Genomic DNA, 27,266 nt, shown 5'->3' with positions numbered 1-27,266 from the left:
ACTCTTGATCTTGGGGTTCATGAGTTTGAGTGCCATGTTGGGTGTAGAGATTATTAAAAAAAGTAAATAGAAAAAAGTCATATCACTGGAGAAAGGATCAATTATTTAATAGATGGTGTTGAGACAACTGGGTAGTCACTTGGGAAAAGATAAAATTATGCCTTTTTCTTATACTAGTAAACAAACTTAAAATGGATTGTAAATCTAAAAGAATGAATTCACATAGGATCTAGAAGAAAAACCAATGAATCCTACTAAAATCTGGATTTAGGGAAGGCATTTCTAATATGATTCCAAATCCAGAAGAATTAAAGAAAGAAATGGATAAATTTGACTATCTAAAAATTAAAAATTTCGTGTGAAAAATAACCGTAAGTCAAAAGTTTAATATTTCTAACATATAAAGAACTTTGAAAAGTCATAAAGGATTACAAATCCTATAGAAAAATTGGCAAAAATGCTTGAACAATTTATTAGAATGTATAGTAGTCAGTGCCTTTATATACAAAAATACTCAACTTCATTGATACTGAGTAATTAAAATAAAAACTATGGTAAGATGCCATTTTCCTCATACAGAAGATTGCAAAAATACGAAAGCCTGACAGTATCACTCTATTCACAAGGTTGTGGGGAAGAAGGTATTCTTATTCATGCTGGAAGGAATGTGACACTGTCAAGCCCCATGCAGACTACCTATACATTTACTTTTGGGCCAATGGACAATTTTTCTGTCTGCTTTCTTTGACATTTGTGCATTTAATGATGTTGACATTTTCCCTCTATCTTTGCTTTCATGGTTTTCCATATCCATTCTCGTGTGGAACTTGCCTATTTCTGATACCACCTTCTTTATCATCAACTTAGTCTTCTTACCTTATATCTTTGGAAATACTAATACAAAAAGGACTTCCTGTGAAATAGTCTTATCACCTAAACTGTAATATTTGATCATCAACCTGGTTAAATTTTGGTCTTTCCTTTATTCATCATCTTTGTGTTCTTCCTGGATAATCCCATTCACTTCTGGAACTTCATCCATCACTGCATTGCTTATGGTGTCAGAGTTAATTTCCCAGTATCTCAGCAAATCCAAGTTCAATTTCTGCTTCCTATATATATCTATTCCAAATTTGCCATCTATCCTTTTCTATTTTTATGGCTAGAATCTTCACATACTACATAGCCTAGAAACTTTGAGATCGTTGTTGTTCTTGCTTCTTTCTCATTACTCACATTGAAGGATTACCACATTTTGGGCCTCCTTCACATGAGTAACTTATTTCTGTGCCCACTGGTGTTGCCTTGATTTAGGTCTTCATCACTTTTTGCCAGAGTTAATGATGACTTCCCTATTTTCCTTATTCCAGTTTCTTCTTTTTAATGCCCATTTTCAACAAGCCAACCATATTATCCTTCTAAAATACAAATCTGATTTTATCTACAAGATACTTAAACACTTTCAAGAGATCTATGTTCATACATGTATGCATTTATTTGTCAGTTCATTCATCAATATTTTTGGGTAACTGTGCCAGGAATTGTCTGTGTCCAGTGTTATAAAGATAACTAACTTTGTAAATTGACATAGGTCTTTTATTAGCATCATAGGAATAAAAGGCAATAATGTTTTATTTTCCCAAGGCTGCAGTTTAAATATATTAAATTCATCGATTAATTTTTCTTTTACACCAAGTTTCACTATGTTCCTCTCTAACCCTGCATAACTTATTCCCTGATAAGGAATTTTCTTCTCTATTTCTTCCATTCTCTTACCATTTTATACTAGGAAATTCCTAAGACAAGAATCCTGAAGTAATAACACAACTAACATTTATTGAACACTTACTAAGTGCCAGACACTGACAACTGTATTACTGAATGCTTAATTCTTACAATAAGTCTTTGGACTAGGTATTATTATTAGCTCTGTTTTATGAAGGAGAAAATAAGTCCTTTACTCCATAAAGCATAGTGAGAAACTTTCAAAATCACACAGCTAACAGTGAGTGAGCAGAGATTTCAGCCCAGATCTTCTGATTTCCTACCCTACATTATTTACAGTTAATATATTACCTACTATGTAGTAGACACTTAGTAAATGCTTGTTGAATAAATAAATACATGTGTAACAATAATTAAAAGTCCTCCACATGGAGAAAGCAGGGGGAGGAGCAAGATGGCGGAAGAGCAGGGTCTCCAAATCACCTGTCTCCACCAAACTACCTAGAAAACCTTCAAATTATCCTGAAAATCTATGAATTCGGCCTGAGATTTAAAGAGAGACCAGCTGGAATGCAACAGTGAGAAGAGTTCGCGCTTCTATCAAGGTAGGAAGACGGGGAAAAAGAAATAAAGGAACAAAGGCCTCCGAGGGGGAGGGGCCCCGCGAGGAGCCGGGCTGAGGCCGGGGCGAGTGTCCCCAGGACAGGAGAGCCCCGTCCCGGAGGAGCAGGAGCTGCACCGACCTTCCCGGGCGGAAAGGGGCTCGCGGGGAGTTGGAGCAGGACCCAGGAGGGCGGGGATGCCCTCGGGTTCCCCGGGACAGTAACAGAGCAACTGCGCGCCCAGGAGAGTGCGCCGAGCTCCCTAAGGGCTGCAGCGCGCACGGCGGGACCCGGAGCAGCTGGAGGGGCTCGGGCGGCGGCTCCGCGGAGGGGGCTGCGGGCCGGGAGCGGAATCCAACAGCGCAGGCCCCGGAGCACAGGGCGCCGGGACACAGCCCAGGATCCCGCCTCCCCCGGGACAGGCAGAGGCCGGGAGGGCCCAGGACAGCGAGGACGCTCCTGCCCCAGCTGAGCAGATCAGCGGCCCCGCCCCGGAGCCTCCAGGCCCTACAGACGGAGTTCCTGCCGGAGCTGAATCCAGGGCTCCAGAGCTGCCCCGCCACTGGGGCTGTTCCTCCTGCGGCCTCACGGGGTAAACAACCCCCACTGAGCCCTGCACCAGGCAGGGGCACAGCAGCTCCCCCAACTGCTAACACCTGAAAACCAGCACAACAGGCCCCTCCCCCAGAACACCAGCTGACGGACAACTTCCAGGAGAAGCCAAGGGACTTAAAGTACACAGAATCAGAAGATACTCCCCGGTGGTTCTTTTTTTGTTTGTTTGTTTTTGTTTTTGTTTTTGTTTTGTTTTGCTTTTTGATTTGTTTCCTTCCCCCACCCCCTTTTTTTCTCCTTTCTTTTTCTTTCTCTTTTTCTTCTTTTTTTTTTTTTTCGTTTTTTTTTTTTCTTTTTCTTCCCTTTTTTTTTCTCTTTCTCTTTTCCTTCCTTCTTTCTCTCCTCTCTTTTTCTCTTTTTCCCAATACAACTTGCTTTTGGCCACTCTGCACTGAGCAAAATGACTAGAAGGAAAACCTCACCTCAAAAGAAAGAATCAGAAACAGTCCTCTCTCCCACAGAGTTACAAAATCTGGATTACAATTCAATGTCAGAAAGCCAATTCAGAAGCACTATTATACAGCTACTGGTGGCTCTAGAAAAAAGTATAAAGGACTCAAGAGACTTCATGACTGCAGAATTTAGAGCTAATCAGGCAGAAATTAAAAATCAATTGAATGAGATGCAATCCAAACTAGAAGTCCTAACGACGAGGGTTAACGAGGTGGAAGAACGAGTGAGTGACCTAGAAGACAAGTTGATAGCAAAGAGGGAAACTGAGGAAAAAAGAGACAAACAATTAAAAGACCATGAAGATAGATTAAGGGAAATAAACGACAGCCTGAGGAAGAAAAACCTACGTTTAATTGGGGTTCCCGAGGGCGCCGAAAGGGACAGAGGGCCAGAATATGTATTTGAACAAATTCTAGCTGAAAACTTTCCTAATCTGGGAAGGGAAACAGGCATTCAGATCCAGGAAATAGAGAGATCCCCCCCTAAAATCAATAAAAACCGTTCAACACCTCGACATTTAATTGTGAAGCTTGCAAATTCCAAAGATAAGGAGAAGATCCTTAAAGCAGCAAGAGACAAGAAATCCCTGACTTTTATGGGGAGGAGTATTAGGGTAACAGCAGACCTCTCCACAGAGACCTGGCAGGCCAGAAAGGGCTGGCAGGATATATTCAGGGTCCTAAATGAGAAGAACATGCAACCAAGAATACTTTATCCAGCAAGGCTCTCATTCAAAATGGAAGGAGAGATAAAGAGCTTCCAAGACAGGCAGCAACTAAAAGAATATGTGACCTCCAAACCAGCTCTGCAAGAAATTTTAAGGGGGCCTCTTAAAATTCCCCTTTAAGAAGAAGTTCAGTGGAACAGTCCACAAAAACAAAGACTGAATAGATATCATGATGACACTAAACTCATATCTCTCAATAGTAACTCTGAATGTGAACGGGCTTAATGACCCCATCAAAAGGCGCAGGGTTTCAGACTGGATAAAAAAGCAGGACCCATCTATTTGCTGTCTACAAGAGACTCATTTTAGACAGAAGGACACCTACAGCCTGAAAATAAAAGGTTGGAGAACCATTTACCATTCGAATGGTCCTCAAAAGAAAGCAGGGGTAGCCATCCTTATATCAGATAAACTAAAATTTACCCCAAAGACTGTAGTGAGAGATGAAGAGGGACACTATATCATACTTAAAGGATCTATTCAACAAGAGGACTTAACAATCCTCAATATATATGCTCCGAATGTGGGAGCTGCCAAATATATAAATCAATTATTAACCAAAGTGAAGAAATACTTAGATAATAATACACTTATACTTGGTGACTTCAATCTAGCTCTTTCTATACTCGATAGGTCTTCTAAGCAAAACATCTCCAAAGAAACGAGAGCTTTAAATGATACACTGGACCAGATGGATTTCACAGATATCTACAGAACTTTACATCCAAACTCAACTGAATACACATTCTTCTCAAGCGCACATGGAACTTTCTCCAGAATAGACCACATATTGGGTCACAAATCGGGTCTGAACCAATACCAAAAGACTGGGATTGTCCCCTGCATATTCTCGGACCATAATGCCCTGAAATTAGAACTAAATCACAACAAGAAGTTTGGAAGGACCTCAAACACATGGAGGTTAAGGACCATCCTGCTAAAAGAAAAAAGGGTCAACCAGGAAATTAAGGAAGAATTAAAAAGATTCATGGAAACTAATGAGAATGAAGATACAACCGTTCAAAATCTTTGGGATGCAGCAAAAGCAGTCCTAAGGGGGAAATACATCGCAATACAAGCATCCATTCAAAAACTGGAAAGAACTCAAATACAAAAGCTAACCTTACACATAAAGGAGCTAGAGAAAAAACAGCAAATAGATCCTACACCCAAGAGAAGAAGGGAGTTAATAAAGATTCGAGCAGAACTCAACGAAATCGAGACCAGAAGAACTGTGGAACAGATCAACAGAACCAGGAGTTGGTTCTTTGAAAGAATTAATAAGATAGATAAACCATTAGCCAGCCTTATTAAAAAGAAGAGAGAGAAGACTCAAATTAATAAAATCATGAATGAGAAAGGAGAGATCACTACCAACACCAAGGAAATACAAACGATTTTAAAAACATATTATGAACAGCTATACGCCAATAAATTAGGCAATCTAGAAGAAATGGATGCATTCCTGGAAAGCCACAAACTACCAAAACTGGAACAGGAAGAAATAGAAAACCTGAACAGGCCAATAACCAGGGAGGAAATTGAAGCAGTCATCAAAAACCTCCCAAGACACAAGAGTCCAGGGCCAGATGGCTTCCCAGGGGAATTTTATCAAACGTTTAAAGAAGAAATCATACCTATTCTCCTAAAGCTGTTTGGAAAGATAGAAAGAGATGGAGTACTTCCAAATTCGTTCTATGAAGCCAGCATCACCTTAATTCCAAAGCCAGACAAAGACCCCGCCAAAAAGGAGAATTACAGACCAATATCCCTGATGAACATGGATGCAAAAATTCTCAACAAGATACTGGCCAATAGGATCCAACAGTACATTAAGAAAATTATTCACCATGACCAAGTAGGATTTATCCCTGGGACACAAGGCTGGTTCAACACCCGTAAAACAATCAATGTGATTCATCATATCAGCAAGAGAAAAACCAAGAACCATATGATCCTCTCATTGGATGCAGAGAAAGCATTTGACAAAATACAGCATCCATTCCTGATTAAAACTCTTCAGAGTGTAGGGATAGAGGGAACATTCCTCGACATCTTAAAAGCCATCTATGAAAAGCCCACAGCAAATATCATTCTCAATGGGGAAGCACTGGGAGCCTTTCCCCTAAGATCAGGAACAAGACAGGGATGTCCACTCTCACCACTGCTATTCAACATAGTACTGGAAGTCCTAGCCTCAGCAATCAGACAACAAAAAGACATTAAAGGCATTCAAATTGGCAAAGAAGAAGTCAAACTCTCTCTCTTCGCCGATGACATGATACTCTACATAGAAAACCCAAAAGTCTCCACCCCAAGATTGCTAGAACTCATACAGCAATTCGGTAGCGTGGCAGGATACAAAATCAATGCCCAGAAGTCAGTGGCATTTCTATACACTAACAATGAGACTGAAGAAAGAGAAATTAAGGAGTCAATCCCATTTACAATTGCACCCAAAAGCATAAGATACCTAGGAATAAACCTCACCAAAGAGGTAAAGGATCTATACCCTCAAAACTATAGAACACTTCTGAAAGAAATTGAGGAAGACACAAAGAGATGGAAAAATATTCCATGCTCATGGATTGGCAGAATTAATATTGTGAAAATGTCAATGTTACCCAGGGCAATATACACGTTTAATGCAATCCCTATCAAAATACCATGGACTTTCTTCAGAGAGTTAGAACAAATTATTTTAAGATTTGTGTGGAATCAGAAAAGACCCCGAATAGCCAGGGGAATTTTAAAAAAGAAAACCATATCTGGGGGCATCACAATGCCAGATTTCAGGTTGTACTACAAAGCTGTGGTCATCAAGACAGTGTGGTACTGGCACAAAAACAGACACATAGATCAGTGGAACAGAATAGAGAATCCAGAAGTGGACCCTGAACTTTATGGGCAACTAATATTCGATAAAGGAGGAAAGACTATCCATTGGAAGAAAGACAGTCTCTTCAATAAATGGTGCTGGGAAAATTGGACATCCACATGCAGAAGAATGAAACTAGACCACTCTCTCTCACCATACACAAAGATAAACTCAAAATGGATGAAAGATCTAAATGTGAGACAAGATTCCATCAAAATCCTAGAGAAGAACACAGGCAACACCCTTTTTGAACTCGGCCATAGTAACTTCTTGCAAGATACATCCACAAAGGCAAAAGAAACAAAAGCAAAAATGAACTATTGGGACTTCATCAAGATAAGAAGCTTTTGCACAGCAAAGGATACAGTCAACAAAACTCAAAGACAACCTACAGAATGGGAGAAGATATTTGCAAATGACATATCAGATAAAGGGCTAGTTTCCAAGATCTATAAAGAACTTATTAAACTCAACACCAAAGAAACAAACAATCCAATCATGAAATGGGCAAAAGACATGAAGAGAAATCTCACAGAGGAAGACATAGACATGGCCAACATGCATATGAGAAAATGCTCTGCATCACTTGCCATCAGGGAAATACAAATCAAAACTACAATGAGATACCACCTCACACCAGTGAGAATGGGGAAAATTAACAAGGCAGGAAACAACAAATGTTGGAGAGGATGCGGAGAAAAGGGAACCCTCCTACACTGTTGGTGGGAATGTGAACTGGTGCAGCCACTCTGGAAAACTGTGTGGAGGTTCCTCAAACAGTTAAAAATATACCTGCCCTACGACCCAGCAATTGCACTGTTGGGGATTTACCCCAAAGATACAAATGCAATGAAACGCCGGGACACCTGCACCCCGATGTTTCTAGCAGCAATGGCCACGATAGCCAAACTGTGGAAGGAGCCTCGGTGTCCAACGAAAGATGAGTGGATAAAGAAGATGTGGTTTATGTATACAATGGAATATTACTCAGCTATTAGAAATGACAAATACCCACCATTTGCTTCAACGTGGATGGAACTGGAGGGTATTATGCTGAGTGAAGTAAGTCAGTCGGAGAAGGACAAACATTATATGTTCTCATTCATTTGGGGAATATAAATAATAGTGAAAGGGAAAATAAGGGAAGGGAGAAGAAATGTGTGGGAAATATCAGAAAGGGAGACAGAATGTAAAGACTGCTAACTCTGGGAAACGAACTGGGGGTGGTGGAAGGGGAGGAGGGCGGGGGGTGGGAGTGAATGGGTGACGGGCACTGGGTGTTATTCTGTATGTTAGTAAATTGAACACCAATAAAAAAAAAAAAAAAAAAAAAGAACACTGAGAAAGCAAAAAAAAAAAAAAAAAAGTCCTCCACATATGAAAAAGATTTTACTAGCAATTTCCTCTGTGTTCTCTAGAGCAGACATTTGGACTCATAATTGGTTTAATTTGCAGAGAAAAGACCTTATGTAACTGCATATATGCAGTCATGATAGATTAAAACTGTTTGCTGTTGTCCAAATTTTTTCCCCCAAATTTATTCTTAAAAAGAACCTCCTAGCCATCACTAGTACCTTCCTGAGATGATTACTGGGTAGTTGATTTACTCTCTATTGGGTAAACATTCTACTTAGTACAAGGCTTTCTTAAGAGTATAGATATTCCAGCATCATTAAGTTTTACTAAACCAAAAGTATCAAATAGCAATGCTTATAGCATAGTGGTAGTATTTTTATTCTTAAAAATGTACTGTAGGGATGCCTGGGTGGCTCAGTAGGTTAAGTGTCTTTTTTTTTTTTTTTGACTTTTGATTTTGGTTAAGGTCGTGGTCTTGGGGTCATGGGATTGGGCCCCACCTTGGGCTCTGTGCTTAGCACTGTGTCTGCTTGGGATTTTCTCTCTCTCTTCTCCTTCTGTGCACTCCCCCTGCTCCTACGCTCTCTTTCTCTCTCGAATAAGTAAATAAAAATTAAAAAAAATGGTAATGTGTGTGTGTGTGTGTGTATATATGTATGTGTATGCCCCTAATCAGATTTATTTAAATACGGGTAGATTTGGAGAATTATACTATAAATATTTTTTAACTCCAAGAGCTTATAATATCAAAGAAATAATATTTACTTTGTTAAGAAGGATTACCTTAATGGACTATATATAAATGAGGAAATATTATGGAAATGTATGTATGCTATGATGCAAAGGTAAGTGAGAACTGTAAAAAAGCTGCAACACACAGAAGCATTGTACTTTGGTATTTCAACATAGAGTGCGGCTCTGAATCAGAAGGTTAGAGTGTGTCAAAACAGGTGCTGAGGCAATTGGATGGAGGAGTTGCTATTAGAAGAACAAAATCAAGAACCAAACATTAACCTGATAGGTGGCAAGATGTAATTAGGAGTGGAAAAAAATGAAGAATTTTTTGATCTGTTCTGCAGAGAATAAATTATTTTTTGGAACCTAATTTGGAATAATTTTCTGACAGTGAGAATGATAGACTTTATTTAGAATGGATCAGTGGTTAATGAAACTGTAAGACAACCTATTGAATGAGAGGACAGACTTACAGATGATATATCTGATAAAGGATTAGTATCCAAAATACGTAAAGGACCAATACAATATGATTGTCAAAAACCAAATAATCCAATTAAAATGGGCAGAAGACAAGAACAGACACTTCTCCAAAGAAGATATACAGATGGCCAACAGACACAGGAAAAGATGCTGAACATCACTTATCAATCAGGAAAATGCAAATCAAAACTACAATGAGATATCACCTCATACCTGTAAAGATATCACCTAAAATGGCTAAAATAAAAAACACAAGAAACAACAAATGTTGGCAAGGATGTGGAGAAAAAGGAACCCTCATGTACTGCTGGATGGAGTGCAAACGGGTGCAGTCACTGTGGAAAACAGGGTGGAGGTCCCTCAAAAAATTAAAGATAGAACTGCCCTATGATCCAGTAATTGCATTACTGGGTATTTACCCAAAGAATACAGAAATAATAATTCAAAGAGATATATGCACCCTTATGTTTATTGCAATGTTATCTACAATAGCCAAATTATGGAAGCAGCCTAAGTGTCTGTCAAAAGATGAATGGATAAAGAAGAGATGGTGTGTGTGTCTGTGTGTGTGTGTGTGTGTGTGTGTGTTGGAATATTATTCAGCCATAACAGAATGAAATGTTGCCATTTGCAATGACCAGGATAGAGCTAGAGAGTATAACACTAAGTGAAATAAGTCAGTCAGAGAAAGACATACTGTATGCAGAATTAAAGAAACAAAGAAGCAAAGGGGAAAAAGAGACAAATGAAGAAACTGATTCTTTTTTTAAATAAATTTATTTCTTATTGGTGTTCAGTTTGTCAACATGTAGAATAACATCCAGTGCTCATCCTGTCAAGTGCCCACCTCAGTGCCCATCACCCAGTCACCTCCACCCCCCACCCCCGCCCACCTCCCCTTCCACCTCCCCTAGTTCGTTTCCCAGAGTTAGGAGTCTTTCATGTTCTGTCTCCCTTTCTGATATTTCCCACTTATTTTTTCTCATTTCCCCTTTATTCCCTTTCACTATTTTTTATATTCCCCAAATGAATGAGACCATATAATGTTTGTCCTTCTCCGATTGACTCATTTCACTCTGCATAATACCCTCCAGTTCCATCCAAGGAAACTGATTCTTAACTACAGAGAACAAACAGATGGTTATTAAAGGGGAGGTGGATGAGGGAGATGGTGAAATAGGTGATAGGATTAAAAAGTACAATTATCATAATCATGGAATAACGTGTAGAAGTGTTGAAATACTAAAATGTACACCAGAAGCTAATATAATACCATATGTTAACTATACTGGAATTAAAATAAAAAACTTAAGAATATAAAAAAATGGGTCAATGGGTTAAAGTAAATTGAAAATGGTGGGAGGGTAGAGTGAGGAAAGCATTTCTTATTTCGCTAGACTTAATTGGGGTGATTGAATATGATCCCTTTTATGTGTTTGTACGTATTTCCCCGACTTGGGAAAACTGCATGTTTGCAAGCACAGGGGTTGCCTGATGCAGAGAGCTTACTGTTCTCTAACTGCAGGATCCATGTTGGTGTCTGGTTTGATACTCCAGGATTTCTCTCCTATTTCAGTTTTTCAAAAGAACTCAAAACAGTGTTATCTCCAAAAGCTTAACACTGATCCAAAAATTCTTTCCAACAATTGAAACCCTATACTTTTTCTTAGAGAGAGGGCTCAGGAGAAAATAGAAAATCTTTTGGTAAAAAAAGGGAGTTCAGGGATACTTTATTTTCATAGTTAATTCAATTTCTCCTAAAGATAGTAAAAACTTAAGAGAATTTAGATGATACAAACATCTTCTGGTTTTATAATAGATTTATTTTCTGTTTGTTTAGTTGGCTTTTAACTATTGAACTTTTTCTTTTTAAAGTGGAGATGATTACAAATGACAATGACAATGACAAAATATAGCTTAAACACTGGCATTTATTTAATAAAGTGTGCGGCTGGAAATGATGTTCCTTTGGGCATGACTATTATCTTTTATCTTATTGATAGAAATATATTGTAGTGGTGCATGAGGTGTTTATGAATTCAGTAATTTTGGGTATTTAGCATTGAACAATTATTTAAATTCACATAAGGTTGGATCTTTGCCATATTGAAAGTAACTTTATGTAATATTTTTTTCCTTTTAGTTTTTAAAAAAGAATTTCTAAAACAATATCTTATTGGCACATATGCAACAACTCAAAGATGTGTAAAGGAAAAGTGACTGATTCTTTTATATCTTTCTATTTTTACTTTCCTGAAACCAACCACTTTTATAGCACAGAGCATGACATTCTCTACCTTCCTTCATGTTCATGAAAAGATATCAAACATGTATACACATAGACAGGTTTTTGAGTAAGAAAGTATTATTGTTATGATATTTTACAATTTGTTTTTTGAAAATAGATCTCCAGATTAATAGAAAACATTTTCACTGGCTGGCATATATTGCATAGGGTGAACATACTATAGTATGTTTAATCTTCCTATGAATGAAACTGAAAGTGATTTAATTTTTTTAATTACAGAAAAAAAGTTTGTGTACATATATCCCTGTGTTCTGATGCTTTTATTACTATCAAATATATTTCCTAAAGTGGGATTTCTGATTTTAGTAATATTTGGCATCTTATGCTTGTTTTAATTTTAATTTCCCTGGATATTGGTGAGATCATAAACCATTTCATTTGTTTGTTCACAGTTTGGATATGCTTCCTAAGTTCTCCCATTTTGATGTTGGCTCTTTATCTTTTACGAATCTGTAGGAGTACTTTCTACTCTTCTAAGGTATTAATGAATGAATTGGCCAGTTCTCAGTCCTCTGATTTACTAGGAAAAAGATTCTCTTCTCTGAGATTATATTTAAAAGATTTATTTATTTTAGATGGGGGGGGGGAGAGAGAGAGAGAGAGAGAGAGACAGAGACAGAGACAGAGAATGAATGAATGAATAAGGGAGGGGCAGAGGGAAAGGGAGAGAGAATCTCAGGCAGACTCCAAGCTAAATGTGGAGCTGGATGCAGAGTTCCATCCCACAGCTCCACAATCATGACCTGAGCTGAAGCTAAGAGTCAGTTGCTCAACCAACTGTGCCACCTATGTGTCCCTTTTTCTCTGAGATTTTTAAGGTGCAAAAACAGTCTTCTCATTATAGAGACTGCAAGCAATTTAGTTTTTTCATGTGGCTAGGTATCTTTCAAGATAATTGGGGCAAGTGGGATTGTGCTGCTGCCCTGAGGATTCCATGTAGCAAGTGCCCAGGAAAAACTTTCTCTTGTTGTTTAATAATCAATAGACTCTATTGACTTTTGCAATAATCCTTTGGAAAGCCAAAAAATTAGCAATTTCTGTCTTGGGTTTTGAAGAGAATCTGTTCTATTTCTTTGTGATTTCTTTCTTTTGGCTTTCCTCTGCCTCTAGGAGAAAGAAGCCCTGGTCATGGTCTCCTAGGAGATCCAATAGAGCTTAAGATTTCAGAGACTTCTCAGTCTCTGCCAACATGTTTGCAATGGTTATTGAGTTATTCTGGTAGGACCATAGAAGGCAGATGTGTCAGGGTTATTTGCTAAGATTGCCAGATTCCCTGTGCTCAGATTTCAAATGACAGATTTGCTTGACTTACAAACAGAAGTTTTTGAACTTGCATTTTTGCAGTAGTTTTCCTATTGAAATGCTTTTCAGTTTGAGGTTGTCTAACCCATAGGATTGTATAGTCAGCATAGCATAATATTAAGAACCAGGAATCTTGGCCAGAGATGAATTTAAGGCCCCAGGTATTTTACTTGTTAACAGGGTCACCAGGGGCACCTGGTGACTCGGTGGTTGAGTGTCTGCCTTTGGCTCAGGGCATAATCCCAGGGTCCTGGGATCGAGTCCCGCATCAGGCTCCCCACAGGGAGCCTGCTTCTTCCTCTGCCTGTGTCTCTGCCTCTCTCTGCAACTCTCATGAATAAATAAATAAAATCTTTTTTTTAAATAAATAAAATCTTAAAAAAGTCAACAGGATCTCCATTTAATGATCTATAGAATAAGCATAATTATTGGTACACTATGGAATGAAAAAAATAAAGTGCTTAACAAAGTGTCTGAACAATGTAAATACCTGATAAATAAAAGACTTTAAGGAATATTTAAGACTAAAACTATCATGAGTGGTCACATCCTTAAGTCTAGGTCTGGCAAGTCTATCTGCCATGAATTCCCTTTACAGAGCAGTTTTCACCATTGCTGTTCCAGCAGACATCTTTCCATGTCATTCTGTCATTCCTTTCTATGTATCCAAAGTCTGCCAAGCTGCTTGATCCTTACCTAACTCAGTATAAGGTTTCTTTCACAGCTTTAGAATTTTCCCTTAAAATGCATTAAAAATAAAATGCACATGGCTGTGGGCCCTGTGAAGTTTATTTTTTTCATTTTTTAAAAGAGAATCTTAATATTTTTTAAGTAATTTATTTTTAAAGGATTAAAATTGTTTTAATATTGGTAATGGCAGTGGCAGACAACTCACAGGATGGAAAACAAGTTTTCCCTCCATTTTTAGTAAAGGTTCAGGTAAAACTTGAATTTAAAGCCAAGTCATAAGCAGTTTTAGGCTCAGCAGAGAACTTTTACAGCAGCAAATCACAGAAGGATGTTTATGCTCTTCTTACAGAAAGATCACTGCCAATTGATTTTTTTGGCAAAACCTACACACATGAATATGTGTAGGATAATTGAAGTAGAATGTGTATTTTTGAAAAGTGACCAATAATATTAAGTAATTCGATAAGCCATTTGAAAACATTCTGTGTGGAATACATGGAAATGTTCAACTTTTATGCGCTGGTAAAAATTTACATGGGATATTTTTGTCTTGGAAATTTTGTTTTGAATTGTTTTCCATGGTGAAATGTGCCTGTAGTGGCCATCTCTGCTTCAGGTAAAAGGCAGTTGTTGTTAGAGAAAAAGAGTAGGGCCTGCCTTCATTCAGTGAGTACACATCAGAGTACCTGTGCTAGGTTCTGAGGTTGCTGTGATGGTTAGACAAATGGGCATGGTCCTCATGGAGTCACAGCTTCGCAGAGGGGACAGACACGACACACAAAGGTGGAAGAGTAATTCATTTCAGTTGTGATAAATGCCAAGAAAGGGAAGTAGAATTAGAAGGGGAAGCCAGGGACTAGAGCATGGCTACCTTAATATTCAGATTGTGTACACTAGAATTCATCCCAATGCTTTCTGAGAGATGGCACCTGGGGGTTTTAGATGTGACAGTTTTAACTGCACAAGGGAAGGGGAAAGGGCGTGGGGGGAACTGATGTTTATTGAGACTTATTATTGTGTGTCATGCACTTTAAATGCATTGTTTAGTTTTGAGAACAGGTTTAAGAGAGAGAGAAATAATTATTCCCATTACACATGAAAAAGCTTTGCAGTGGAGTCAAGTTATTTCTGCATGTTGTCCCTATAACTGTGTAGGACTGAGCTCAGACCTGGCTGGCCCCCAACACACTACTTTCAGATACTTTAGCCCTTCTGGTAGATTTTTCACATTAAATCAATAGCCTTCCTTCACCATAGGCCAATACACCTCATGAATATTTTCTATAAAAGTACTATATAGTATTATCACACAAGTCAGAGTTTCTTCTTTCCACCTGAGATTCTCTCAAAGCAAATAGAAAATGAGACATAACTGTGTTCTAAGTGACCAGAAAAAAATTTAACCTCCTTACAATCATTTGAAATAGTTTTGCTTGAAAAAAGTCTATTGATTCATGAAAACTAAACTTGTAAAAACAGACCTAATTCAGGAAGTATAGTTTTTTGGTATTTATCAGGGAAAATGGTCAATTCCACAAATACTCTTTTAGTTATGTTTTCTAATGCAATGCAGGGCCTTTAAATTAGATTTTATAAAGTCTGGCTTTTGAGAAAATATAAAATGGAAAAATATTTCAAAGTCATACAGGCATATGAGACTGAACTATTTTATATATATATATATATATGCAAGCTTTGATTCACATAATATAATCTATGAATGTGGAGATGATTCACAAAGTAGAAAAGAGTGACACAAATACAGGAAAGGAGAAGAAAACTGCTTTCAGGTGCAGAGAATTGAATGCATAATTCAACAGTTAAAAAGAGTAAATTTATGGCCAGCTGATCAGTTAACATTATTTGTGGCTTCCTGTGGTTAAGTGATATAGCTAATTCCATTCTCTTTCATGAGCCACAAACAACATTCATTTGCCAATATGAGAATTAAGCTGACACACTGAGTAAATGGGTCTAAAAACCAACTAATAGAAGTGGAAGTTTGTGAATATTGGCCTATCAGTGTCAATTTCAGGTTTCACACAAAACACCCAGACTGCTTCCCAGAAATCTTTATTCCATTGGTATTCATTTGGTATTGGACATTAGTTATTTACTTATAAAATATGTGCTCATTACAAAGGTCTGTGAGTGCAGTTACATTAATTATTCATCCTAAGATTCTGAAACATGTTGGAGGTTCTGAAAGGTAATTTAAACTGCTGATGGGAAATGTTTCACATGAGAGCCCATCAGCAGGATTTCAGGAAGTGGGTCATGGATTTGGAAGGAAGCAACCAATCACACACTGCTATCATTTTCTTTAAAGTTCTCCACTTTAAAGGTAAAAAGGTAAAAGAGATAATTAAGAAATACCCCTTTTTCCTAAAAATGAATATATTAGAAATGGATGAAAAATATATAAACTTCTTTACCTTCTTCTACCCCCACCCACTTCCTTGAGTGAGTAAAGACTAAGAATTATAATATTATAAGATGATAGAAATCATATTTGTTTTATTATGTTTATTGGAATAAGAGTATATCATGTTTTAAGTATAGCCTATATCAATATAGAAATATAGATGTAAAGACAACAATTAGAAGATTGTTAATTCAGTTTAAGAAATGTTTCATTTTTAAACGTTGAATATATTTTCCATGATATTTAAATATCAACCTCTCAATGCCTTTAAATAATTTTTTACTATTTTTTTAAAATTTTAGTTTTAATGACTCTAAACCCCCCTAAAATCCTAGTCATTGGTTTCATACAGACATGCACACAGGTTACGCAAACATAAATACATCTCATTGTTAAAAACTCAAACTATATAGACTGTAGTCAGGAAAATGTAGAAATCTCCTTTTATTATTCCCCCCAACTCCATTTTCCTCCTGAAGGGGAGCACTGTCAACAATTTTATGAGCATTGTTTCTATCCTCTTTCTCTTCATTTGCATGTAAACATACACACAAATACATCTTTTTTGCAAAAACGGGATAAAGTACTTTTAAAAATTAAAAATAGAAATTAAATTAAAAAATTAAAAATTAGAAATATTAGAATAAATAATCTCTCACATGAAGAAATGTTTATTTTTATAATCATTATTAACTTGTTCTGTTTTCTTTTGGGTTAATTACCTAGCATGAATTTGTAGCAGTCCTTCAATAATGGTAAATCTTGTAATCTTGTGTTCTGTGTCAAGTACTTGGAATATATTGCTGGTTCAAATTTTTCTCTTTGTAATGAATAATGAAGATGTATTTGCACTTTCTGATGAGATAATCTATGAAGGTATAGACTGAAAGTCGTTACATAAATACATAGTGTTTGATTTTGCAGTGAGAATAAAGGAAGATACATTACAAGAAATCTCTAACTTCCCTGGGAGATTTAGTGAACTAAAAATGAACCCTGATATTTCAAGAGAGTTAGAGCCCTTTTGTTAAAGATACAACATACTACATTTACATGTAAGAGGGAACCTGGGGACAGAAGTAGGTTTTAACAAGTTTAATATGCACTTCCCCCCCAGAGTATATTAAAAAAAATTATCTTATGGTAAACTTTATTTTTTTAAAATTTCAATGGTGATTAATACACATGGATGAAATAATTCAACTAGTCTGGAATGGTACTATCTTCTGACCCTGTTCCTATGACCATGATTAATCTTACTCTTTGATACATTTTGAAGTGTTTTTGTTACCCCTCACCCCCAATTCCAGAAGCAAATTCTTTTTATTTTATTGAAGTTGAATTTGATTAAATCAAGAGATCCTTTATTCTCTAACAATAGGGCCTTATGTCAAGATATTTGAACAGTTAGCCTTATATTGGGATTTTTCAGTAGATTCCTCTTGGGGTTCTGACACTCATAGTTGGAGATGTGCCCTTGGTAATGTTACCCTTTGTGGGTAACAAAGGGTTACCCACATCTTTCTACTCTGAGGGCACATGTGTGACTAAGAAGTAGGTGGATAAAATGTTCATTCAACAAATATTTGTTGAACATCTGTTACATGAGGCTATATAAAGGCATGTTCTAGGGCTAGGGGATATAAATATGAACTAAACAAAAAAGTACCTGTACTCATGCAGCTTACATTTTAATAAAGCATATTGTCATTAAATAAGAAGAAATATAAAGAGTGAAACATTAATAAATTCCATAAAAAATAATACACAGCAGGGTATACTTGAAATAGAGTATCAGGGAAAGCTTTTATCAGAAAGATAAATTTGAACAGAAACCAAAATGAAACTAGTGACTAAGCCTTCAGGAGAAAAAGTACTCCAGGCAGAGGAAATGTCAAGTCAAAGTTCCTTCAGCAGAAACATATTCTTGGGAATTTCACAAAGGCCCGTATCCTGGAGTGGAGTGAGTACAGGGGGGAATAATAGGATTTCAAGTGAGAGACCAGAAATGTGATCAGGAGATAAGCCAAATGGGGTGTAGAGGCCAGGCAGAAAAATTTTGATTTGTTTAGTGTTATGGAAAGCCTTTTGATGGTTTTCAGCAAGAGATTTCCATTATCCTTTTTTTTTTTTTTAAGAATCTCTTACCACCTGCACAACCATTTATACTGATTAGCTTTCAGTATACTGTTTTTTTTCTAATAATTTTTTTTTATTGGTGTTCAATTTACCAACATACAGAATAACCCCCAGTGCCCATCACCCAATCACTCCCACCAACACCCCCGCTCTCCTCCCCTTCCACCACCCCTAGTTCGTTTCCCAGAGTTAGCAGTCTTTACGTTCTGTCTCCTTTTCTGATATTTCCCACACATTTCTTCTCCCTTCCCTTATATTCCCTTTCACTATTATTTATATTCCCCACATGAATGAGAACATATAATGTTTGTCCTTCTCCGACTGACTTCACTCAGCATAATACCCTCCAGTTCCATCCACGTTGAAGCAAATGGTGGGTATTTGTCATTTCTAATAGCTGAGTAATATTCCATTGTATACATAAACCACATCTTCTTTATCCATTCATCTTTCGCTGGACACCGAGGCTCCGACCACAGTTTGGCTATCGTGGCCATTGCTGCTATAAACATCGGGGTGCAGGTGTCCCGGCGTTTCATTGCATCTGTATCTTTGGGGTAAATCCCCAACAGTGCAATTGCTGGGTCGTAGGGCAGGTCTATTTTTAACTCTTTGAGGAACCTCCACACAGTTTTCCAGAGTGGCTGCACCAGCTCACATTCCCACCAACAGTGTAAGAGGGTTCCCTTTTCTCCGCATCCTCTCCAACATTTGTTGTTTCCTGCCTTGTTAATTTCCCCCATTCTCACTGGGGTGAGTTGGTATCTCATTGTGGTTTTGATTTGTATTTCCCTGATGGCAAGTGATGCAGAGCATTTTCTCATATGCATGTTGGCCATGTCTATGTCTTCCTCTGTGAGATTTCTGTTCATGACTTTTGCCCATTTCTTGATTGGATTCTTTGTTTCTTTGGTGTTGAGTTTGATAAGTTCTTTATAGATCTTGGAAACTAGCCCTTTATTTGATATGTCATTTGCAAATATCTTCTCCCATTCTGTAGGTTGTCTTTTAGTTTTGTTGACTGTATCCTTTGCTGTGCAAAAGCTTCTTATCTTGATGAAGTCCCAATAGTTCATTTTTGCTTTTGTTTCTTTTGCCTTCGTGGATGTATCTTGCAAGAAGTTACTGTGGCCGAGTTCAAAAAGGGTGTTGCCTGTGTTCTTCTCTAGGATTTTGATGGAATCTTGTCTCACATTTAGATCTTTCACCCATTTTGAGTTTATCTTTGTGTATGGTGAGAGAGAGTGGTCTAGTTTCATTCTTCTGCATGTGGATGTCCAATTTTCCCAGCACCATTTATTGAAGAGACTGTCTTTCTTCCAATGGATAGTCTTTCCTCCTTTATCGAATATTAGTTGACCATAAAGTTCAGGGTCCACTTCTGGGTTCTCTATTCTGTTCCATTGATCTATGTGTCTGTTTTTGTGCCAGTACCACACTGTCTTGATGACCACAGCTTTGTAGTACAACCTGAAACCTGGCATTGTGATGCCCCCAGATATGGTTTTCTTTTTTAAAATTCCCCTGGCTATTCGGGGTCTTTTCTGATTCCACACAAATCTTAAAATAATTTGTTCTAACTCTCTGAAGAAAGTCCATGGTATTTTGATAGGGATTGTATTAAATGTGTATATTGCCCTGGGTAATATTGACATTTTCACAATATTAATTCTGCCAATCCATGAGCAGAATCTCTTTGTGTCTTCCTCAATTTCTTTCAGAAGTGTTCTATAGTTTTGAGGGTATAGATCCTTTACATCTTTGGTTAGGTTTATTCCTAGGTATCTTATGCTTTTGGGTGCAATTGTAAATGGGATTGACTCCTTAATTTCTCTTTCTTCAGTCTCATTATTAGTGTATAGAAATGCCACTGATTTCTGGGCATTGATTTTGTATCCTGCCACGCTACCGAATTGCTGTATGAGTTCTAGCAATCTTGGGGTGGAGACTTTTGGGTTTTCTATGTAGGGTATCATGTCATCCGCGAAGAGGGAGAGTTTGACTTCTTTGCCAATTTGAATGCCTTTAATGTCTTTTTGTTGTCTGATTGCTGAGGCTAGGACTTCCAGTACTATGTTGAACAGCAGTGGTGAGAGTGGACATCCCTGTCTTGTTCCTGATCTTAGGGGAAAGGTTCCCAGTGCTTCCCCATTGAGAATGATATTTGCTGTGGGCTTTTCGTAGATGGCTTTTAAGATGTTGAGGAATGTTCCCTCTATCCCTACACTCTGAAGAGTTTTGATCAGAAATGGATGCTGTATTTTGTCAAATGCTTTCTCTGCATCTAATGAGAGGATCATATGGTTCTTGGTTTTTCTCTTGCTGATATGATGAATCACATTGATTGTTTTACGAGTGTTGAACCAGCCTTGTGTCCCGGGGATAAATCGTACTTGGTCATGGTGAATAATTTTCTTAATGTTGGATCCTATTGGCCAGTATCTTGTTGAGAATTTTTGCATCCATGTTCATCAGGGATATTGGTCTGTAATTCTCCTTTTTGGTGGGGTCTTTGTCTGGTTTTGGAATTAAGGTGATGCTGGCCTCATAGAATGAATTTGGAAGTACTCCATCTCTTTCTATCTTTCCAAACAGCTTTAGGAGAATAGGTATGATTTCTTCTTTAAACGTTTGATAGAATTCCCCTGGGAAGCCATCTGGCCCTGGACTCTTGTGTCTTGGGAGGTTTTTGATGACTGCTTCAATTTCCTCCCTGGTTATTGGCCTGTTCAGGTTTTCTATTTCTTCCTGTTCCAGTTTTGGTAGTTTGTGGCTTTCCAGGAATGCGTCCATTTCTTCTAGATTGCCTAATTTATTGGCGTACAGCTGTTCATAATATGTTTTTAAAATCGTTTGTATTTCCTTGGTGTTGGTAGTGATCTCTCCTTTGTCATTCATGATTTTATTAATTTGAGTCTTCTCTTTCTTCTTTTAAATAAAGCTGGCTAATGGTTTATCTATCTTATTAATTCTTTCAAAGAACCAACTCCTGGTTCTGTTGATCTGTTCCACAGTTCTTCTGGTCTCGATTTTGTTGAGTTCTGCTCAAATCTTTATTAACTCTCTTCTTCTCCTGGGTGTAGGATCTATTTGCTGTTTTTTCTCTAGCTCCTTTATGTGTAAGGTTAGCTTTTGTATTTGAGTTCTTTCCAGTTTTTGAATGGATGCTTGTATTGCGATGTATTTCCCCCTTAGGACTGCTTTTGCTGCATCCCAAAGATTTTGAACAGTTGTATCTTCATTCTCATTAGTTTCCATGAATCTTTTTAATTCTTCCTTAATTTCCTGGTTGACCCTTTCATCTTTTAGCAGGATGGTCCTTAACCTCCACATGTTTGAGGTCCTTCCAAACTTCTTGTTGTGATTTAGTTCTAATTTCAAGGCATTATGGTCTGAGAATATGCAGGGGACGATCCCAATCTTTTGGTATCGGCTCAGACCCGATTTGTGACCCAGTATGTGGTCTATTCTGGAGAAAGTTCCATGTGCACTTGAGAAGAATGTGTATTCAGTTGAGTTTGGATGTAAAGTTCTGTAGATATCTGTGAAAGCCATCTGGTCCAGTGTATCATTTAAAGCTCTCGTTTCTTTGGAGATGTTGTGCTTAGAAGACCTATCGAGTATAGAAAGAGCTAGATTGAAGTCACCAAGTATAAGTGTATTATTATCTAAGTATTTCTTCACTTTGGTTAATAATTGATTTATATAGTTGGCAGCTCCCACATTCGGGGCATATATATTGAGGATTGTTAAGTCCTCTTGTTGGATAGATCCTTTAAGTATGAGATAGTGTCCCTCTTCATCTCTCACTACAGTCTTCGGGGTAAATTTTAGTTTATCTGATATAAGGATGGCTACTCCTGCTTTCTTTTGAGGACCATTCGAATGGTAAATGGTTCTCCAACCTTTTATTTTCAGGCTGTAGGTGTCCTTCTGTCTAAAATGAGTCTCTTGTAGACAGCAAATAGATGGGTCCTGCTTTTTTATCCAGTCTGAAACCCTGCGCCTTTTGATGCGGTCATTAAGCCCGTTCACATTCAGAGTTACTATTGAGAGATATGAGTTTAGTGTCATCATGATATCTATTCAGTCCTTGTTTTTGTGGATTGTTTCACTGAACTTCTTCTTAAAGGGGAATTTTAAGAGTCTCCCTTAAAATTTCTTGCAGAGCTGGTTTGGAGGTCACATATTCTTTCAGTTGCTGCCTGTCTTGGAAGCTCTTTATCTCTCCTTCCATTTTGAATGAGAGCCTTGCTGGATAAAGTATTCTTGGTTGCATGTTCTTCTCATTTAGGACCCTGAATATATCCTGCCAGCCCTTTCTGGCCTGCCAGGTCTCTGTGGAGAGGTCTGCTGTTACCCTAATACTCCTCCCCACAAAAGTCAGGGATTTCTTGTCTCTTGCTGCTTTAAGGATCTTCTCTTTATCTTTGGAATTTGCAAGCTTCACTATTAAATGTCGAGGTATTGAACGGTTTTTATTGATTTTAGGGGGGGATCTCTCTACTTCCTGGATCTGAATGCCTGTTTCCCTTCCCAGATTAGGAAAGTTTTCAGCTAGAATTTGTTCAAATACATATTCTGGCCCTCTATCCCTTTCGGCGCCCTCGGGAACCCCAATTAAACGTAAGTTTTTCTTCCTCAGGCTGTCGTTTATTTCCCTTAATCTATCTTCATGGTCTTCAATTGTTTGTCTCTTTTTTCCTCAGTTTCCCTCTTTGCTATCAACTTGTCTTCTATGTCACTCACTCGTTCTTCCACCTCGTTAACCCTTGTCGTTAGAACTTCTAGTTTGGATTGCATCTCATTCAATTGATTTTTAATTTCTGCCTGATTAGCTCTAAATTCTGCAGTCATGAAGTCTCTTGAGTCCTTTATGCGTTTTTCTAGAGCCACCAGTAGCTGTTTAATAGTGCTTCTGAATTGGCTTTCTGACATTGAATTGTAATCCAGATTTTGTAACTCTGTGGGAGAGAGGACTGTTTCTGATTCTTTCTTTTGAGGTGAGGTTTTCCTTCTAGTCATTTTGCTCAGTGCAGAGTGGCCAAAAGCAAGTTGTATTGGGAAAAGGAGAAAAAGAGAGGAGAGAAAGAAGGAAAGAAAAGAGAAAGAGGAAAAAAAAAGGAAGAAAAAAACGAAAAAAAAGAAATAGAGAAAAAGAAAGGAAAAAAAGGGGGTGGGGGAAGGAAACAAATCAAAAAGCAAAGCAAAACAAAACAAAACAAAACAACAACAACAACAAAAAAAGAAAGAAAATAAGAACCACGGGGGAGTATCTTCTGATTCTGTGTACTTTAAGTCCCTTGGCTTCCCCTGGAAATTGTCCGTCTAGCTGGTCTTCTGGGGGAGGGGCCTGTTGTACTGATTTTCAGGTGTTAGCACTTGGGGGGAGCTGCTGTGCCCCTGCCTGGTGCAGGGCTCAGTGGGGGTTGTTTACCCCGTCAAACCCCTGGAGGAACAACCCCAGTGGCGGCGGCCAGCTCTGGAGCCCTGGATCAGCTCCCGCAGTAACTTCAGAGCTCTCGGTCTGCAGGGCCTGGAGGCTCCGGGTGGGGCTGCTGATCTGGCTTGCGCTGTTGGATTCGCGCTCCTGCCCCGCAGCCCCCTCCGCGGAGCCGCCCCCGAGCCCCCCGAGCTGCTCCGGGTCCCGCCGTGCGCGCTGCAGCCCTTAGGGAGCTCGGCGCACTCTCCGGGGCGCAGGTGTCTGTTAGTGTCCCCGGGAGCCCGAGGGCATCCCCGCCCTCCTGGGTCCTGCTCCAACTCCCTGCGAGCCCCTTTCCGCCCGGGAAGGTCGGTGCAGCTCCTGCTCCTCCGGGACGGGGCTCTCCTGTCCTGGGGACACTCGCCCCGGCCTCAGCCCGGCTCCTCGCGGGGCCCCTCCCCCTGGAGGCCTTTGTTTCTTTATTTCTTTTTTCCGTCTTCCTACCTTGATAGAAGCGCGAACTCTTCTCACTGTAGCATTCCAGGTGTTCTCTCTTTAATTCTCAGGCCGAATTCATAGATTTTCAGGATAATTTGAAGGTTTTCTAGGTAATTTGGTGGAGACAGGTGATTTGGAGACCCTACTCTTCCGCCGTCTTGCCCCTCCTCCTTTCCATCATCTCTTACATTTAAGAGAATTGATCTGGCTGCTGTGGTCTGCTGATGTATTATAGTTGGAAATCTTGGTATAGAAAGCACCTCACAGAGGGTAAATGCAAACTTTGGAAAAGTAGACAATCTCAGATTCATACTGGAGCTATTCAGTATAAAACTCCTTTTAAGATTTTCCAGGCACATGATGCTTTGTCAGCTATTAAACTGGGCGAGGAGAAGAAGAGGTGGAAGGTAAAGGCGGGGTGAGAGATCCATAAAAGTCCATCCTAGAAGGCAAACACTTCTGTCATGTGCAGGGCTTAAGTTGAGAGTTTGAACAGATGACCATGTGTAGTATTTCTAAATATTTAAAAGTTATCAGTCATGCTAAACATTCATTCCATTCTCACACTTTGATGATTACCCCTCCAAAATTACCTGCAAGCCAGCATTTGAAGATTTCTTGACTTCTTGGAGTTTCTATATTCAACTATATTAGTAAGATAACTTCATCATCAAAAGACATTAAAGAGTCAAAAGATAAGCTATGGATTGTGAAAAGGTATTTGAAACCTATGTAGCTGACAAAATTCGTTTTCAGAATATAGGAGAATAAAAAACAGATAGCTTAATTAAAAATGGACAAAACACACGAATAGGTATTTCCCACAAGGCAAAAAGAGAAATAAACCGTGAAAATTTGAAATATTTCATTTCATTAAAATCAAAGAAATGCAAAGTGAAACTGGAATGACTCCTTGCATGTCTAAAAAAGTCTCCTCTCTATTTTTGTAGTTGTTTGAATAGTTTTGTAAGGGATTTCAGGCTCAAACCATTTTATCACCTTCAGAATCTGAGCGTTTTTTTGTTGTTGTTGTTGTTGTTTTTTCTCCCTAGCATTCAGAACCAATAAGTAATACAGTGCAACTCCAATATTGGTTTTGCTTTAGGTAAATTTTATTTTTTCTATGAAAGACTGTAAACTTTGTTTTTTTTCCTTTGAAGTTCTGAAATTTCTCTGACATAAGCCTGAATGAAGTTTTTATATTTTATTTATATATAAATTTTAAATTCAGCCTGTCAAGGTCTATCAGCCTATAAAGATTCATTTCTTTCCTCAGCTAAAATATATCTTCTTGAGAATATCTTTATCTTATGATTTTTTGGTTTCTCTCTCAGATTCTTATGATGGATATTAGATTTTATGCTTTTGTTCTATCTCAACTTTTCTCTCATAGTTTCTGTTTTTGCTTTTTATTTCTATATTCAAAGACTTTCTTTGATGTTTTCTTCCAGGTCATTTATTTGCTTTTCGGGGTTGCCTATACTTAACCCTTTTATTCAATTTCTCATTTCATCAGTTGTATTTTCTTCTTTTAAAATTCATTTTATCTTAATTTTTGTCTTGATTTACCAGGATTCTTGTTCTTTGATTGCTCTTTTTGCCCTCAGTAGGTTTTTCTTGCTTTGTGGTTATAGTAGCTACCTCAAATATTTGGATAAAATCATTTATAATTTTTGTTATGTATATTCTTTTCCAGAGTTATTTCTCTTCAACCATGTGAATTTTTTTCATTTGTTCTGCTTTATCCTTCTCTTTTTTGCTGTCACTTTTTCTGAAATGGTAGATTATTATCCATTTATATTTAAGAATAAAAGATTAATTGATTATACAATTAATATCAAATCAGGCATAATATGAGAGAAGAGTGAGCATACTAAGTTATGCTTAAATTTTATTGATTTTAGTAGGAAATTATGGATGTTTTAAAGCATATGTTTGTTAATGAAACATATGTAGTTTTTTTTTTTTTTTGAATATGTAGTTCTTTCTATGTGTAATCAAGGAAGAGAATCAAACTGGTGAGGGAGCTATACAATTATGGCGGGGGGGGATTGTGACTGCAGCAAGGGCATAACAAACAGTTTAGGAGAGACTAGAATAACTGGCAGATAAGGAGCCCAGGTTAATAACTACAGGTGTCAAACACGTTAATAAATGGGAAAGAGAGACCCAAGATTGTGTTTTAGGAATGATTAAAAGACCTAAAATTTCTTGAAATTACAGCAACTCTATGTCACCAAATCTAAGGTGCTTTTGAGGATAAGATGCATCATGTTTTTATACCACCAAGAAAAAAAATGACTGCCAGTTATATCTTAGTAAAGATCTCTCTTATCATTTAGAATATATTCGGACTTAGTTAGGCATAATTTTAATACTATGCATCCATAAAAAGGAAAACATAAAATAATTGGTTAAGGTATAACTAAAGCTTTTGTTAACCTTTATGAGTCTTCTGAACCACTTATTGGCTCTAAATTATTAGTGTTTGTGTTTTTCTGCATAATTTCACCTTTTTTAGTTTACAGAGCATTATACTATAGCATTTTCTAGAAATATGCTACTCTTATTCTGGGATTTTCTTCCAAATCTATGACACCCCTTCAGCAAATTTTGTTACTGTTGTTTTCATATTTTTGACAGCAGGTATCAATGGAAAATTTTCAGTCAATAATCAAGGGTCATAATTCTTCCTTTAAGTATCCTTAAATATTTTGTTGTCTTTGAAATGTCAAAGGCTTGCTGTTTCCAGTCATACTTCTTGGAATAGCAACCAAGTAAATGCATGAGCAAGCAGTGACCACACCTGCTCCTGGTTGACCTGGACTAGATGATACCCTTCATTATAAGATGTACCCAAATTTCAAAGATGTTAAATGTGGGGAAGAAAACGGAATGTTTTAGAAAT

General features: G+C 37.8%; 1 protein-coding gene and 1 long non-coding RNA gene across 52 annotated transcripts in view; one reads left to right on the top strand and one right to left on the bottom strand.

The window, feature by feature from the left end:
- The window catches only part of LOC144293771 (uncharacterized), a 583,355-nt gene that overhangs the window by 117,821 nt on the left and 438,268 nt on the right, over positions 1-27,266 (top strand). The window lies entirely within an intron of this gene.
- The window catches only part of LOC144293718 (uncharacterized), a 110,185-nt gene that overhangs the window by 61,087 nt on the left and 21,832 nt on the right, over positions 1-27,266 (bottom strand). For 2 of the 28 annotated variants that reach the window (XR_013361010.1, XM_077864717.1), the window contains exon 4: positions 16,629-17,167. The exons of 25 other annotated variants lie outside the window; for them this stretch is intronic. Coding sequence is in view for 1 of the 3 variants with exons in the window: in XM_077864717.1 (XP_077720843.1) it covers positions 17,014-17,167 (154 nt within the window). In the remaining 2 variants the exon portion in view is untranslated. Of the gene's footprint in view, positions 1-16,628; positions 17,168-27,266 lie in introns of those variants that run through there. One more of the 28 variants, XR_013360998.1, reaches the window with a different exon arrangement.

The sequence above is a fragment of the Canis aureus genome, chromosome 2 (assembly GCF_053574225.1).
Source record: "Canis aureus isolate CA01 chromosome 2, VMU_Caureus_v.1.0, whole genome shotgun sequence".
Lineage (NCBI taxonomy): Eukaryota > Metazoa > Chordata > Mammalia > Carnivora > Canidae > Canis > Canis aureus.
The sequence above is the reverse complement of the archived record's forward strand: the minus strand, read 5'-3'. Positions and strand labels throughout refer to the sequence as shown.